General features: G+C 41.0%; 1 protein-coding gene across 2 annotated transcripts in view; it reads right to left on the minus strand.

Annotated features, from left to right (window-relative positions):
• Positions 1–16,970, minus strand: part of lonp1 (lon peptidase 1, mitochondrial) — a 47,395-nt gene extending 30,425 nt beyond the window's left edge. The window contains exons 1-8 of one of the 2 annotated variants that reach the window (XM_059991515.1): positions 16,471–16,970; positions 14,541–14,629; positions 12,718–12,837; positions 11,122–11,356; positions 9,802–9,863; positions 7,789–7,918; positions 5,504–5,587; positions 1,983–2,203 (exon numbers count right to left, since the gene is read on the minus strand). In XM_059991515.1, the coding sequence (XP_059847498.1) occupies positions 1,983–2,203; positions 5,504–5,587; positions 7,789–7,918; positions 9,802–9,863; positions 11,122–11,356; positions 12,718–12,837; positions 14,541–14,629; positions 16,471–16,956 (1,427 nt within the window). In that variant the 5' untranslated portion in view covers positions 16,957–16,970. The remainder of the gene's footprint in view (positions 1–1,982; positions 2,204–5,503; positions 5,588–7,788; positions 7,919–9,801; positions 9,864–11,121; positions 11,357–12,717; positions 12,838–14,540; positions 14,630–16,470) is intronic. The other variant, XM_059991516.1, reaches the window with a different exon arrangement.
• Between the last annotated feature and the right edge of the window lie 1,008 nt (positions 16,971–17,978).

Genomic DNA, 17,978 nt, shown 5'->3' on the forward strand with positions numbered 1-17,978 from the left:
TTTCCACACTGGGTCCTCAATTCTGAAATAAAGTTCCAAAAGGTGTGGGGACCTTTTCTCGAATATTTTCAAAATTCCCAGCCAGACTAAAGGTCCATTCTTTCTCCCTTTCCTCAGTACATAAATCCCTGACCTTCAGCATTTTCTGGTAAAACTCTTCGGACTCAGATTTGTTATCATACAACAGCCTATGTATTAGGAAAATACACTTTCTCTATACCAATGCAGCTCTGTGGGGACAAGGGTTCTTCTTAACCCTTTTTGCCAATGCATTGATGGCTTGGAGTTGGGGGCTGGGAGGGCTGGGGTGATAACATTTGTACTATGGGTGCATCTCTTTCATGAATGTGAATTGTACATTTATTACATTTGTTATGCACTGCACAATTCTCCTTTACACTATGTTCTCTTTAAAAAAAACAATAAAAATATTGTTGAAAGAAAAGATATTTCCACCCTGGGGGAAAGACCATATACCAAATCTATGCCTCTTATAATTTTATCAGCTGCAATCAAGTCTCCCCTCAGCCTCTAAAGCTCCAGAGAAAATAATCCAGTTTCTCCAGTTTTTCCTTATGGCTAATAGTCTCTAATCCTGGTGAACTCACTTTGCACCTCTCTAAAGCCATTTTCTTGCTATAATGGGGAGGCCAGAAATGAATGCAATGCTCCAGGTGCAGGCTAACCAGAGTTTCATGAAGCTGCAACATCGAGACTCTCGAACTCTGTGTCTCAATAAAGGCACCATATGCCTTGTTTTTCACCCTATCCACTTGTGCAGCCACTTTCTGGGAACTATGGACTTTGACCCCAAGAACCTTCTGTACATTAACACTGTTAAGAGTCTTGCCATTAGGAATGTACTGTCTCTTTACATTTGATCTTCCAGTTCACAACACTGCACTGGGCTGGATTAAGCTCCATTTGTCATTTTCTCTGCCCATATTTCCACCTGATACGTCCTGCTGTATCATTTGACAAACTTCCTCATTACTTTCAACACACAAAAAATGCAGGAGGAAGTCAACAAGTCAGGCAGCATCTATTGAAGCAAATAAATGGTCAACGATTCAGGCTGCAACCCTTCATCAGAACTGGAAAGGAAGGAAGAAGCCAGAATAAGGTGGAGAGGAGGGAAGGAATACAAGCTGATAGGTGAAGCCAGGTGAGAGGAAGGTGGGTAGGTGGGTGGGGCAGCTGGATGAAGGGAGAAGCTGGAAGGTGATAGGTGAAAAAGGTAAAGGGCTGAAGAAGGAATATGAACGGAAAGGACAGTTGACCATGGGAGAAAGAGGAGGGAAATCAGAGAGAGGTGATGGGCAGGTAAGGAGAGGGGTAAGAGGGGAACCAGAATGGGGACTGGAAAAGGAGGGAAAGGGGAGGGAGGAAAAATTACCAAAAAGTTGGAGAAATCAATGTTCACGCACCAGGTTGGAGGCTACCCAGGTGGAATATGAAGTGTTGCCCCTCCAACCTGAGAGTGGACTCATTGTGGCAGCAAAGGAAGACATAGATTGACTTATCAGAATGGAAATGAAGAGTGGAATTAAAATGTGTGGGCACTGGGAAATTCTGATGACCTGAAGGAGCATGACCTGATCACGATCTTGATGAAGGGTCTCAGCCTGAAACGTTAACTGTTTATTCCCAACCAGAGATTCTATTCAACCTGCTGAGTTCCTCCAGCATTTTGTGTCTGTTGTTCTAAGAGTAACTGCTTAATGCTCTGGATTTCCAGCATCTGCAGAATCTTGTGTTTCTCATTATTCATAAATCCCTTAGCTTTTGTGTCATTTGTAAGCTCACTTACCATACACCTAAATTTGTTGTCCAATCATTTATACATGCCACAAACAGCTTTTACCAAACTTCAAATTTTCTCTTTAACAAAATAAAGCTGAAGCAATGTTCCATTCCCCTCAATAAAATAACAGTATGGAAACTGGAAAAGGTGTATCAGTAAAAATCTGCAGGAATCTCACTTGAACTCAGAGGAATGATTATCAAGCAAGTTGAGTTTGTTCAGTTCTTCATCAATAACCTCCATGACATGCTTTGGAACAACCAATTCCTTCAGCCTTTCTCGAAACTTCTCCTCAATGGCATCTTTATCTTCCTTCTCCAGCCCCAGCTCCTTTTTAATAATCTTGAGCTGCTCTTGAAGCAAGTACTTACGATGAGTCTGCTTGATTTTCTCTTCGACCTAAGAATGAACAAAGTCACTGAATTTTGGAAAAGAAAGCAGGTTTATTTGTATTGCACTTTTCAATGGTTCCTTAAGCTTGTTATAGCTGAGGTGGTAATGGAACAAGCTCCCATTACCTATTAAATGCTCTCAATGGCATGCACCTCAAATACCCTCTGACAACTAAATCCAGGCCCTGAGCTTCACGTGTGGCTTAGCTACTAAGGCCAGCGGAACTGTTTCTACTGACAGCAGAAGAGACAAAGGCAGCTTACTGATGCCTTAAACCCAGTCACTTTGGGCAGATGGGGCTCGTCAGCTGTGGTTGGCAGCTCATCTAGGAGAAGGAATACTCTGTTCTCAAATCGCCACTATCTTACAGCTATACCCACTCATGGGGAAGGCTTTGGGAGTAAACCCCGAGGGAAAAATTCTGAGCTGGAGTCTCTAACGCAGTCCTACATTGAGTTCAATATTGACTGGTAACTCCTGCAATGCTGCTGGTACTAAACTGTATTGGTCTCTGCCATTCCTTTGGGTTCATTAGTTGTGTGGAGAGGCAGAGCTTGCTACATGGACAATAGCTTGCTCTCCATATTGTACTACCCAGACTTGCGTATCTAGACAGCAATGGTCAACTCTGACCAACGGAGGCCCACACCTCAGTTTTCAAACAAAAGGCAGTTTAAAGTGCTTTACATAGACCAAGAGATAAAAATGAAACATTAAGTTTCAGACAATATCAAGAGAATAAAAATCAGACAAAAATAGATATGATAAATGGAAGTTACAGTGCAGAAGATTCTAGTTAAAAGCTAAAGTGAAAAGTTTTAAGCCTCAATTTAAAACTTGGGGCAGACTTCAGATCCTTTGGAAGGTTAATACAGCTACATGGAGCATGGTAACTAGAAGCAGCTTCACCAGGTTTAGTTTTGACCCTGGAGACGGAAGCAGACCTGTCCAAGACCAGCTAAGAGCTCAGTAAGGTTTATAATGTATCAAGATGGATTTTGGCCCTAGACTATTCAGTGCTTTATAAACCAATCGTAATATTTTTAAGTCTATCTTCTGACGGATAGGAAGCCAGTGTAGCAATCTGAGAACTGGAGTGATCACCAGGGGGGCCTCAAACCTCTCTATTTCTTTCTGGACACCAGACCCAACCAGTTCCCCGCCTCTACCACTCCCCTCTGTCTGGCAGAACTGGTCCTCACTCTCAATAATTTCTCCTTTAGCTCCTCCCACATCCTTAAAACAAAAGGTGTAGCCGTGGGTACTTGCTTGGGTCCCAGGTAGGCCTGCCTTTTGTTGGCTATGTGGAATAGTCTACATTCCAAGCCTACACTGGAGTAACTCTCCCTTTACCTACACTACTTCGATGACAGCATTGACACTGCTTCCTGCACCCATGCCAAGCTTGTTGATTTCATCAACTTTGCCTCCAATTGTCACCCTACTCTCAGATTTACCTGGTCCATTTCTGACACTTTCCTTCCCTTTCTTGATCTCTCTGTCCCCATCTCTGGAGACAGCTTATCCACTGATCTACATTATAAACCCACTGACTCTCACAGCTACCTAAATGATACCTCTTCCCACCTTTCCTTGTAAAAATGCCATCTCCTTCTTGCAATTCCTCCATCTCGATCACATCTGCTCTCAGCATGAGGCACTTCTTTCTGGAACTAATATCCTCCTTTTTCAAAGAAAGGGACTTCCCTTTCTCCACTATCAACTCTAACCTCAGTCACACCTCTTTCCATTTTGCGCATGTCTGCCCTCACCCCATCCTCCTGCTACCCAATCAAGGATAGGGTTCCTCTTGTCTTCACCTACCACCACACAAGCCTCTGCGTCCAGCACATGATTCTCCGAAATTTCTGCCACCTCCAATGAGATCCCACCATCAAGCACATCTTTCCCTCCCTCCCTACTTTCTGCAGAGATTGCTCCCTAAGTGATTCCCTCTGTCCATTCATCCCTCTCAGCACTTATTCTTGCAAGTAGGCAGTGCTACACCTGCCCCTACACCTCCTCCCTCACTACCATTCAGGGCCCCAAACAGTCCTTCTAGGTGAGGCGACATATTACCCTTGAGTCTGCTGCGGTCATATACTGTATCTGGCGCTCCCAGTTTGGCCTCCTGTATATTGGTGAGACCCGACGTAGATTGGGAGACCACTTCATCCAGCAGCTACACACCATTTTCCAGAAAAGGCGGGATCTCCCAGTGGCCACCCATTTTAATTTCACTTCCCAGTCCCATTCTGAGATGTCAATCCATGGCCTTCTCTACTGTCACAATGAGGCCACACTCAGGTTGGAGGAGCAACACCTTACATTCCATATGTGTAGCCTCTGACCTGATGGCATGAACATCAATTTCTCAAACTTCCAGTAATCCAGTAATGGCCAAACCCCCCCCCCCCCCACCCCCACCATTCCCCATCCCTTTTCCCCCTCTCTCACCTTATGTCCTTGCCTGCCCATCGCCTCTCTCTGGTGCTTCTCCACTTTTCTTTCCTCCATTGCCTTCGTCCCTCTCCTATTAGATACCCCCTTCTCCAGTCCTGTATCTCCTTCACCAATGAACTCCCCAGCACTTTACTTCACCCCTCCCCCTCCCACTGTCATCTATCACCTTGTGTTTCTCCCTCCCCTTCCCCTACTTTCCAACTCTGACTCCGACTCCTCATCTTTTTTTCTTCAGTCCTGCTAAATGGTCTCGGCCTGAAATGTTGACTGTACTCTTTTCCATAGATGCTGCCTGGCCTGCTGAGTTCCTCCAGCATTTTGTGTGTGTTGACTGAGTGATAGGTTCTACTTTCTTGGTCTTAATGAGGACTCTAGCAGCAGTATTCTGAATGAACTGCAGCAGTCTGAGGATCAATTCTGTAGATCAGAAAAAAAAAACAGCACTCAGGTATATTTTTTTAATATTTAAAATAATTTTAAAATGTTATGAAAGTTTGAAAAGTCAGAGCAAATACGCCTGCTGGAGATCTAAACAAATAGTTGCCCAGGGCAATACCAGGCTTATGTTTTCTACCACTGGCATGAGTTGAATTCTATCGTCGCAGCCAAAGACGATAGCTTTCAGGTTTCCAAGCTAGAAATAACAAACAGATCCTCAGCACAAGGTCACTGGGAAACAAGTGAAAAAATGAACTTGGTGGTATGTTCAATGATTGATAGACATTGTGATTTGTACAGAAATAAGTGGAAGGACTTGATATTGTAAATAGGTTTCAACTTGGCAAGAATTAATAATAGATTAGAAACAGGACAGCAAGGTAATAGCACAAATAATATAATTACCTCTCTCCCAAGACGCTGCTGAAGCTTGCTCAATTCAAACTCTTTTTTCAACAGAGACAATGCCTTATAGAGTCGCTTTGGAATCTAAACATAGGGACAAAAGAAGCAACACACCGAAGTGTTTCATATATATTCTTAAAACATCTATCGAAAAGTAAATGATCCAAGAAGAATTCAATTTCCCTATTATGCATTCATTTATGCAATATGCTGTATTAATATTGGAGTTGTGGTGACAAATTTGTTGGCAGCATAGTTCAAACTAAATTTATTATCAAAGTGCATACATGTCACCATATACTGTGCAACCCTGAGATTCACTTTCTTGTGGACGTACTCAATAAATCCAATAACCATAACAGAATCACCGAAAGACTAACCAACAGGGTGGATAACCAGTGTGCAAAAAAGAAAAAAAAGAAAAAAAGGAAATAATAATAATAAATAAGTAAGTAAAAAATAGCAAGAACATGAGATGAAGAGCCCCTGAAAGAGAGTTATGGAAACAGTTCAGAGATGGGGCAAGTGAAGTTATCCCCTCTGGTCAAGAGCCTGATGGTTGAGGGGTAGTAACTGTTCCTGAACGTGGTGGTGTGAGTTCTGAGGCTTCTGTACCTTTTTCTTGATAGCAGCAGTGAGAAGAGACCATGACCTGGGTGGTGGGATCCCTGATGATGGATGCTGTTTTTCTGTGACAACGCTCCATGTAGATGTGCTCAATCGTGGGGAGGGTTTTATCCATGATGGACTTGGCTGTATCCACTACTTTTTGGAGGATTTTCTGTTTAAGAACATTGGTGGTTCCATACCAGACAGTGATGTAATCAGTCAATATACTTTTCACCACATATCTATAGAAGTTTGTCAAAGTTTTAGATATCATGCCGAAACTTCACAGACTTCTGAAGTAGTGGCGCTGCTGTGCTTTCTTCATAATTGCACTTTCGTGCTGGGCCCAGGACAGGTCCTCTGAAATGATAAAACTGAGGAATTTAAGGTTGCTGACCCTCTCGACCTCTGATTCCCCCGATGAGGACTGGCTCATGGACCTAGAGTTTCCTCCTCCTAAAGTCAATAATAAACTCCTTGGTCTTAGTGACATCGATTAAAAGGCACCACTCAGCCAGATTTTTAATCTCCCTGCTATATTCAACACCATCTTTGATTCAGCCTACAACAGTGGTGTCATCATATTGGAGCTGTGCTTGGCTACACAGTCATGAGTGTAAAGTGAGTGGAGCAGGGGGCGAAGCACTCAGCTTTGCACATCACCTGTGCTGATGGTGATTGTGCAGGAGATACTGTTGTATATCTGAAGTGACTGAAGTCTGCAAGTGAGGAAATCAAGGATCCAACTGCAGAATGAGATATTGGGGCCAAGGTCCTGAAGCTTCTTTGACTAGTTTTGAGGAGATTATAGTATTGAATGCAGTGGCGTAGTTGATAAAGAGCATCCTGATGTATTCTTCTTTGCCATCCAGATGTTCCAGGGTTGAGTGAAGGAACAAAGAAGGAAAAGTAGTAAAAATAAATGCCAACTGCGTCAATGAAAGTTGGAAAATGTACTAGAGATGTTTTTGAAAAGGTGAAATAAGCAACGGAAAGGTACTGTGACATGAAGAGAAATTCAGAAAGTAGGGTTCAGGTTTGGGATAAAGATGGGGGAGAAAAAGCTGGATGACTAAAGAGTGCAGGAGGGGCTAGATTGAGGTGGAGGGGGTAATACAAAGAGAGATATAACTTCAAATGGAATTGGAGAAAAACAATGAATAAAAAACATAGAATGAGAGTCTGCAACAAATGCTCTTCAAAAGAGTCCTCAGCAGATTCTGTAATTTTAAGAACATGGATTTTTTTCTTGATAGAAAAATTCATTATAAAATACAACACATCAATATTTGAACCTTTGATCAATTCAGTTTATATTGAAGCTTTCAAAGTCATTGCTTTCAAGCTGGCTCTTTACCACAGAACTCAAAAAATAACATAAAAAGGAGTAACTACTGGATTGTGTAAAGAAAAAGTTCATCAATACTCTTAAGAAAACAAACCATGTTTATCCACATGCCCTATTGTGACTCCATTCTTACAACATTATGAGCAAGTCTAAACTGTCATTATCATCATAAAAATACCACAGCAAATCACCTTTGCTGCCCTGATTGTTCCTGATCAGAGTAGGGCTGCAAATAATGGATTTGTCCAATATGTTATATGCAGAAACAAAGGCCAAACCCAAAATGGGTTTGGTTTAAATATCAGGACAACCTGAACTGACATCTTACGTTGGTCTCCTCCAGAACTTCTTGTAGTTCATGTGATTCTGCACCTGTGAGAGCGGCTCCCATGTCACTTAAATAAATTGGGTTGTCCACTACCCTTTGTCCTGCCTGCATCATCTGAAGTACTGATTCTCTGAAAAATAGCATGGGAAATTTCACATTTAAAGTAAAATAATGACATTAATACTATTTTAAACAAAATCAAAGAATTATCTTTCTTAGCACCCAAGTAAGAGAGGCAAGCAGAAACCAAATAGCTCCTCAAACCTCTTCCACCATTCAATAAGATGATGGTCGATTCAGTCTTACTCCCAACATTACCTTCCTGCTCATTCCCTTATCCCTTAATTCCCTTGATGCCAATTTCCACTTTGATCGCATTGAATAACTTGGCTTCTACAGATGAGGAAGAGAATTCTTGACCTCCCAATCTACTGCATTGTGCTCTTGCACTTTATTTATCTTCATTGCACCTTCTCTGCAGCTGCTGTACTCTGCATGCTGTTTTCTTTTTACTATCTGATGTACATATGCATGGCATGATCTTATTTCTTAATTTGAAACCACTGTCTTATTTTGAGATAAAACCTCCAAGCATCCATTCTGTCAACCCCTATCAGAATCTTCGATGTTCTGCTGTTTCTCTAATCAGCTTTGGGCACAGCTGCTTCAATCTTACTTCATACATCAGCTCCTTCAGTCCAGGAATTAACCTGGTGAACCTTTGCTGCATTGTTTCTAATGCATGCAAAGGATTTCTTAAAAATGGAGATCAAACCTCTACATAGTACCTCAAACGTAGCCTACCTACTAACTACAGAGAATCCTCCCTGGTCACATACTCTTATCCCAATAAAGGGTAACATTCCAATCATCATCATTATGTGCTTTGTTATATGATGTGGGCAATCGTGGTCTTATTCATGACTGTTCTTGGCAAATATTTCTACGAAAGAGGTGTGCCATTGTTTTCTTTTGGGCAGAGTCTTTACAAGATGGGTGACTCTTCAGAGACCGTTTGCCCGGCATCAGTGGCCAGTTAACTAGAACTTACGACATGCACTAGATGCTCATATGACCATCCACCACCAGCTCCCATGGCTTCATGCGTCCCTGATTCCGGGGTGGGGGGGGGGGGGGGGCTAAGCAGGTGCTTGCTCCAAGGGGACCTGCAGGCTAGCAGAGGGAAGGATCGCCTTACACCTCCTTTGGTATAGAGACGCATCTCCACCCCATCACCCAAACATCCCACATCCCAACAGCCTTTTGAATTACTGGCATGCTCTCTTGCTGTACCTGCATACTTGCTTAAGAATTATAAACCCTAGATCAATAAGTATAGCATAACAATGTCTAACACTGTTTAAAAAATAATCTTACTTCTAGTGGATAACCTTGTATTTTCTCACAATACTCCATCAGCCTGATAAATAACTTCTCCACTCAGTTAATTCCTCTTTATCTTCCAAATCATAATGAATATAGAAATGTTATTATGACAATGGAGAGGAAGAAAATAGTGTAAAACTGACTATACTTCCAGGTGCATTAAAATGCATGATGTGGCCAAATTGCTGGTGCCCATCAATGTGCTGGAGCACAGAGTTATCTAATGCATATTTCCCTAGAAAAAGTGTCTACTTATAACATGGAATTAAACAAATACTGGATTTCAGTGTCCAAGTTGAAAAGAGCACCATCACATGGGAACAAGATACAAACAAGCTTACGTTTTCCACAGAGTAGTCAAATGATAAAACTATGGAATCATATCCCTTTTATACCTCCTACTGCTAGTGATAGGCAAATCAAACTCACAGCTGTTCCTATTGTCATTATTGCTCTAAAATCTGTTGGTACTTATTATGTGCCATGCATGGTATTATAATATACTTATTCTGCTACACTGGCTGTTTATTCCCCATCACCCTATTGCAAATACCTAAGACATGAATAGATGAAAAAGAAATTAAACTGATGGTATTAGGCAAAAGTGCAGAATGTTCAAGCAATTACCTGTAGAGTGGATTCAGGGCAATGATATCACGTATAGTTTTCACAACTTCTGCTGTAAGTGCCTGTTTAAAAAAAATGCCAGTTAATATTTTATTCACATTAAGAAAGATTTGTTTCAATCCATTTGGACTTTTAAATAAATCTGCTTACATTTCAAAAAGACTTATGAATTGTTATTAAATCTTAATGGGCAACATGACAGCACAGCTAACAGAGCTGCTGGTCTCACAATGCTAGTGACCCAGGTTCAGTCCTAACTTCTGATGATCCCTGTATGGTGCTTGCATGTTCTCCCTTTGACTATATGTATTTCCTCTGGTTTCATCCCCCATCCCACACATGGAGGATGGCAGCTTAATTGGCTATTATAAATTGTCCCTGGTCTGTAGGCAGGTGGCAAAATCTAGGCAGACCATGGGAACATGGGGGGGATAAATGGATCCTTGATAGTTAAACATCAGAGATCAAAGATTTCAGAGGCATCCCCAGAACTTGACCAAAATTCTGGAGGTTAGCAAAGACCATGAACAGTAAGATGCTTCAGAGACAGAGGTACTTTGGGATGCTTGAGTATATACAGAATGCAAATACCTACTGTTGTTCTACAAAGTGGAATCACTTTGAAGAGTGGAGAAGAAAAATATTGGCACTGGTATTTTTATTTGCATCATTGCCTAAGTAACTTATTACAGAAAATTGCTGGAAAGCACAAGAGCAGGAACCACATGTTAAGTGAACATGAAATTACTGCAGGTGGGGAATGTAAAATAATAACAACAAAACAGAAAGCATTGGAAATAGTCAGTGGGTGAGCCCACATATGGGAGAAGGAACAGATATTACAGTTCCAGTTGAAGATCCTTCATTAGAACTGGAAAGTGTTAAGTTGCAAGAAGGATGACAGAGGAAGGATGTCTCTGATAGGTAATGACCATGGAAATAATCTGCAAACAAGCTTACCTGGTCATTGAGGGATTAGGAACAGTATTAGAATGAGAACATTGATGAAATAATACAGGAATTGTGAAATTCTGAGCAGGAAGACATACCCAGCAGGCCAAGTTGGGCCTGTCCTCCACTTGCAGGTTAACATCTCATTAAGGACAAGGAAGGAAATAGACGTCATTGAGGGAGATTTCCCAGCTCTGACTAAAGGTTCGCAAATCAAAATTTTAAACTCCATTTCTCTTCCCACAGATGTGGCCTGACATGTTGAGTATTTCCAACATCTTCCACTGTTTGTTGTGTGAACGGAACTGAAGATAACACAACACAAATGCTTTGAGAGTGTGACACTTCAACATTACCATTTATACTTACTTTGACCTCTTCAGTAACCTGAAAATCTTCATGGGAAACATTTTCCACCTCTACCATTAGAACTTCACCCATTGGGGGTAGATGTGATTCCGTATTTAAGGACATCTCTGAACTTTGGCCATTGGTTCTATCTATTCTGTCAGGCTTTTGCTTCTCCTGAGTTGGTTGATTCTGCTCAAATTCCCCAGGTACTGATTCATCAGCCTCTACTTCCAGCTGCTTGGTTAACTGGATTCTGGGGAACAAAAATCAAAAAACATTTCAGAGTCAACATAAAATAACAAAAAAAAAATCATAGAAACCTAGAACCAATCAACTAAGGGTAACAAAATTGGCTCAGTGGGAACTCTGTTTCTGCTGTCTCAAAATGCTGTGAGTTTAAACCCCAATGACAATAAAGCAATGGTAGTTTGTTGCTTTTAAAGTGCTTCCGGCTATTTTTGTTCCTCATGAATACCTTTATGGAATTAGGTACTCAAATGAAACAGAGAAGGAAATCTATTGAGACCTGCAAACATCTAAACTAAGACTATTGATACAGATTTGTAGTTACTAGGTATCAAACAAAAAATAGGAATTTTAAATGTTTTTAAATAAAGAACTATGGAACAAATTTTTAGTAACAGGCAGTGGAATAGACAAGTCCTTCAGGAAAAGTAACATAAAAGGGCAGAAATTGCTGTACGCAGTCAACCTGACTTGCATTTTCTGTTTATATTTTAGCTTTTAGTTTTCTGGCCAAAACATTAAATTTATTCATTAATCTGTTACAACTATATAGAGAAAAAAAGGTGGTGAGAAATTACAATAACAACTGATCACAAAATCCAGCTGCATCACAGTTTGGTATGGCAACTGCTCTGCCCAAAACCATGAGAAATTGCAGACAGATTTAACTGTAGTTCAGTTCATCACACAAACCAACCTCCCCTTCACTGACTCTATCTATACTTCCCACTGCCTTGGGAAAGCAAGCAACTTAATTAAGAATCCACCCCCACCTTCCTGCCCAAATCTCTAGAAATCCCGTTTTCTCCTCTCCCACTGGGCAGAATATACAAAAGGTTAAGAGCACACATCACCAGGCTCAAGGACAGCTGCTATCCTGTTGTTATCAGACTCCTGAAAAGACCTTTCATACGTAACAAACTCGAGGTCATAACAATACCAAAATCGAAACAAGGCATTTTATTGAGTTGAGGGCAACTAAAATGTATTTATTGAGATACAGCGTGGAACAGGCCCTTTCAACCCTGCGAGCCAAGCTACCCTGATTTAATCTGAGCCTAATCACGGGACAATTTACAATGACCAATTAACCTACCAACCCATACATCTTTGAATTCTGGGAGGAAACCGAAGCATCTGGAGGAAAACCACACAGTCACAAAGAGAACATGCAAACTCCTTACAAGCAGCAGTGGGAATTGAACCTGTGTTGCCTGTACTGTAAAGTGTTGTGCTAAGCGTTATATTATAAGCAACACACTTTATCACAGAGAGGAAATTTTATAGAACCTCAGTTCTAACAAAAAAAAACGATTTTTTTTTAAACACAGTAAGAAATGAGGTAATTCAATGCAATGTCTTACTTACCTTCTATGTCCCATTACAATCATGCGCAGTCTGTCTCCCAAATCCTGCATCTCATGGATCTGAACGAATGTTCCCGTTTGGTAAACATCACCCAAACTTTCAACTACATCAGATTCATTGCTGTGTGTTGGCAGAAACAGAAACAAATATCATCCCTCTTACAGATTTCTAAATTCTGTATCACCCTTAAATGTTTAAAAGAAAGCTGCAAAAAAATTAAGAATTTGAAAATAAATTTTTGACAGTACCCATATAAAACCGGTAAATTCTCCTCCAAGTTTAAACATTAATTGCATTAACCTCAATGGAAGACATGGAATTCAATGAGTGAGATAGAAATAAAGTAACAGATTTTTAATTTTTTTTTCCTTTCAACATTATTCCCTCCTATTCTGAAATAGTCTACCCAGCAACAAATAGTCACACATTACATGGTGGCATTAACAGACTTTTATCACATTATCTTAATTCCCTATCTATCCGATGAAAACGTTCTAGCAGGAATCACTAGGAGAGCAGGAGTGAAAAGTCAAGCTGATTACTTTTAATTTCTGATACGAGATCATCAACCTTGATTGTTAAGCATTTCTCTAATCCTCTGAGAATGCTGCCCCCCATGTAAATCCATGGAATTGAAGCTGCTTAATATTTAACCAAATACAGAACTATGGGCAAATTTGAATTTTTAATAATCAACCATCTAAGCCTCTGGGGAGCCATATGCAGCAACAAACATAGTACTGACTAATTTTATTTTGAAAAAAATTCTCAAATTTTCTAGCTCCTCAAGTAAAGTTTGTGTAGAAATTTAGGGAAGGAAGAAATTGCTATTCATTTTAGTTGAAGACAGATAGTCTGTCTTCTGAAAACACTTCCCTATCATTTTCACAAGGTTGATAGTAAAACACTGGTGACATTACTGCTCATCAGTACTGGACTGACCTTCTAGGCTCAGAAATTTATTATCCTGCACAAACGGCCATGACTTATTCTCTAATTTTTTAGGATCCTTAGAAGGACTTTAATAATTACACAGATCAGGAAAAAGTTATTAGCCTCACGGAGTCTTTGTAGATCACTGAAAGATCTACCTATTGATTCCATTCCCTCGCTCTTTCTCCATTGCTCTACATATTTCAGTGTCTGCCTACTAGAATTATTAAATGACTTGCCTCAGCAACACAAAAGTCGGGCAGCATTTACAAGACCACAAGATATAGGAGCAAAAATAGGCCATTCAATCATGGCTGACTTCTTTTTAAACCTATTCCCCTGGCTTCTCTCCATAACTCCTAGTCTCTTTACCAATCAAGAATCTATCAATACCTTAAACACATCCAATGACTTGGCCTCCACAGCCCTGTGTGGCAGCAAGTTCCATAGATTTACCATCCTCTGACTAGACTCTCCTGGTAATGGAAACATCCTCTCCATGGAACACTCTGCCTAGGCCTTTCAGTATTTGGAGTTTTTAATAACTTCACCGCTCATCCTTCTGAAGTCCACTAAGTACAGGCTCAGAGACATTAACATGTTATGCCTTTCATTTCCAGGATCATTCTTTCGAACCTCCTCTGGATGCTTTTGCAGTTACAGGGACACCATGCAGCCAATGCACAGACAAACTCTGTCTAATTACTCTGCTCTCAGATGTGGCATCAAATAACTCTGCAAAATGATTATATTTTCCCCTCCAAGCCACAGTTTGTGTCACTAGAGTATAGAAAACATTTCTGAGCATCCAGTGGAACAGCAGTTAAGGAAACAAACGAGAATGAACAGTCAATACTTCAGTCTGAGACCCTTCATCAGGGCTCACTTACTTGTCATCTTTTTTAAGAAATACTCCTGCATATGGCAGAGCCAAACGCACTTTCCTTCGAAGCAGTTCCATCAACTTTTTATTTTTGACCTAAAAAGGAGTGAACATTCATATTACTGTGATAGAATATTTTTTAAATATTAAAAACCAAGGCCTCAAGTTTAGACCCAAAAGGAGAATTGCAACACACTTTTTACAGATAGATTCTATTGGTAATCAATATAACTTCAAAAGATGACTATATAAATTAGTTTGTAACTATTGAGAAATTTGCCACATTTCTTGCTAATATATGACTCCACAAGCACTTGGTCCTGGGTCTTTTCTCCTTTGGATTTAAAAAGCAGCGCTGGAACCCCCTTTAGGCTCTGTCAGCTCTCAAGGAATCCCAGTGAGTACTTTTCTCCCATTTATTTCCCTCTAATCCTTTCTCTTGATCTGTTTTACATGCCCACCAAAAGTTCAAACACCACTCAGATAGTAGCAATGTTTGGGAGCTTTGCTCAGCAGCGTTAACAGCTCTGCCACTGTGCTGCCTAAAAGTAGCTCAAGTTAGCAACCATTATTTCTAAGCAAGTTTCATCAGGCAACACATTAATTTCCATGTCTAAGCTACCCACAGACAGTGATCAAGAACACAAACTGACTCAGACTTGACTTGACTTGAGCCACAGTGCATTTCTTAGTACAAAATTACAATTGCTCATTAAATTGGGTCAAATCATTCTAATTGCATGCTTTTACATTTCCTAAAATGACATTACAGATTTTTTATTGTACAAGTGTCATTTTGCACTCATCATCTTCCATATATTTGTCTCATATTTTCAGCAAAATACAGGGTAATAATCAGCTTATAAACAAACAGGACAACTCATTTAAATACACAAGGTGATTGACCTCCTTCAGCTTTATGACATCAGCAAAGCAAACTGATTACGAAAGTCATTGAATGAGTTATCCACACAAAGCTCAACTGATAGCCAGGGAGCAGAAGGGAGACTAAGTTTTCTTGTTCAAAAGGTCTTGGAATATTCTAAACAAAATTTTAATCCATTAATGCAGGATCTTAAACAGTCTTGCAGTAAAACTCAAATTAGTTCTGAACATTCAGTCAACTCCCCAAAGGTTCTTACTTATGGTACATCTGATGCAATTCCTTGCCTTGTATTGCATCAGACATGCAACAGCAGTAAAGATGACCATATGAATAGGTTTACAATGAGTGACTCACTAACACTGGTTCCCCAAAGCCTCCCCAACATCCACGATGCACCACAGGAGTGCAATGAAATATTCTCCACATGTTGAAGTTACAACACTTGAGACACAAAACATCTCCCCAGATGAGAGCTTCTGTTTGATTAGCACTCAGTTCACCACTCCATGATACACATACCTGTTATACATCTACATGCCCTCCAATAAAGGCTTGTGATGAGACTTTTATAAACACGGACCACGCACAACATCTTGGAAGCTGTCCCTCAATCAAGGATAATGTTAATAATGAAATTTACCAGTATCAGAATTTCAACACCTGGGGCCTGGGGTAGACAGGTGGCTTATCAACTTCTCAAGGGCAATTGCAGCTCACTCTACCAACCACACCTACAGCCCATTAATGAATTAAAACATGCACTCTACATTATATGCTTGCTTAAAACAGTTGCATGTTTGCACATAGTTTTAAATTTAATTCTCATATTTCAAATACAAGATCCACCATTGTTTTTTTTTAAATAATACATGGCATTATTCTTCTCCTCCCTGTTTCCAGTTGCATCTATTTGAGGAACTATTCCTCAAAAGTTAAGGACACCCCTATCCAGCCCAAAGGGATTCATCTAAACACTTGTTAAACTAGATCAGTATTGTATTTCGTAAACGAGTTGCTTTACTGTGTGAACGGCCTGCCGCGGACTTCTTACCTCGATAATTTTAATAAATCTGGGAAACACTGGATTCCTGGTGACTGCGATCAAGGGAACATTGGGGAAAACATCTGGCACGATCATGGGAGACAGCGCTGTCATGGCAGGAGCCATACCTGCAGCTCCTTCCTCACCATCTCCCGCTCCACCTTCCACACCATCATCCCCGGAGTGAATCGAATTACCTCCGCTCCTCTCACTGAAATCCTGGAAGCTTCGAGTCTGCTGGAAACGAGTACCAGGAGCGATGCCACTGCCGCAGGCCGCACTGGTCACCCTGGTTACCGACCAGCACTGACTGCAGCCCAGCAAACGCTCAGGCGCACCTGAGTGCAACCGCTTTATTAAACAAGCGGCAGCAGTTGCCCCAGGTTTATTGCCAACCGCAGCATGGCTGGGGACCGCAGTGGAAGAAGGACAGCGAAACCTACCGCCTCCAGTGAACAGGCGACTCAGTGACTTGAGCCGCATGTACGCTGACATCTTGGACGCTCATTAAACTCCCACAATGCGTCGGGACCAGACAGGGACTTCCGGGACCCCAATAACCCATCACAATTGGTCAATGTTGTCCTCCGAGTAGGCGGGATCTTTCAAAACGATAGGCGGGGCTTTTCTCGGGGACTGATGCTCAATAGGAGCTGAAAAACCACTGCTAAAGGAAACACTACAGATACTTAAAATCTCATTAAAAAGAGCGTAAATATTACTTGTTAGGCAGTGTTTGGGAAGATTAAAGGTTGCCAGTTTGATGCTGTCTATAAGCTGTCAGTGCAATTGAACCCCAGAGATATGTTTAATAAAAATTATGTGTTTTCAATGCCATTGTTTCTGTCGTGCACCGAGCCCTGATACATCTAGAAAACAAGAACACTTACGTCAGATTGCTCTTTCTGGATTTCAGTTTGGCATTCAATATTATTGTCCCACAGACCGTGGTGAGCAAACACTCCTTGGTCTAAATACACAACTGCAACTGGATGTTGGGCTTCCATCCAACGGATAGTCTGAATGCACAGCCGCTCCTCCCTCCCTGTCACGATGGGTGTTCTCCAGGGTTCTGTGCTGAGCCCATTGCTGTATGTTCTGCTCACACATGACTAATCACATTGTCAAGTTCGCTGATGGTATAATGGTGGTGGAGCTCATCGCCAATAACGCAGGAATGGGGCTGGAGGTCTGGTGCCAGGCAAATAATCTCTTCCTCAATGTCAGCAAGACAAAGGAGATGGTTATCGACTTCAGGAGAACTTGTGCCACTCAACCCCCTCTTTACATCAGTGGCACAGCGGTGGAATTGATGAGCACGTCTCACACAACCTCTCATGGTCCCAGAACAATCAGGAGAGCTCAACAACACCTCTATTTTCTGAGAAAGCTGAAAAGAGCCATCATGAACAAATTATACTGCAATGGATCTCCTTTGCAGAATATAAATCTCTCTTTTAGGCAAAGATAAAATGCATTGCTGTTGTACCAATACAGTTGTTATTTCATTTTGCTTC

Source organism: Hypanus sabinus, chromosome 16 (genome assembly GCF_030144855.1).
Source record: "Hypanus sabinus isolate sHypSab1 chromosome 16, sHypSab1.hap1, whole genome shotgun sequence".
NCBI classification, from domain to species: Eukaryota; Metazoa; Chordata; class Chondrichthyes; order Myliobatiformes; family Dasyatidae; genus Hypanus; species Hypanus sabinus.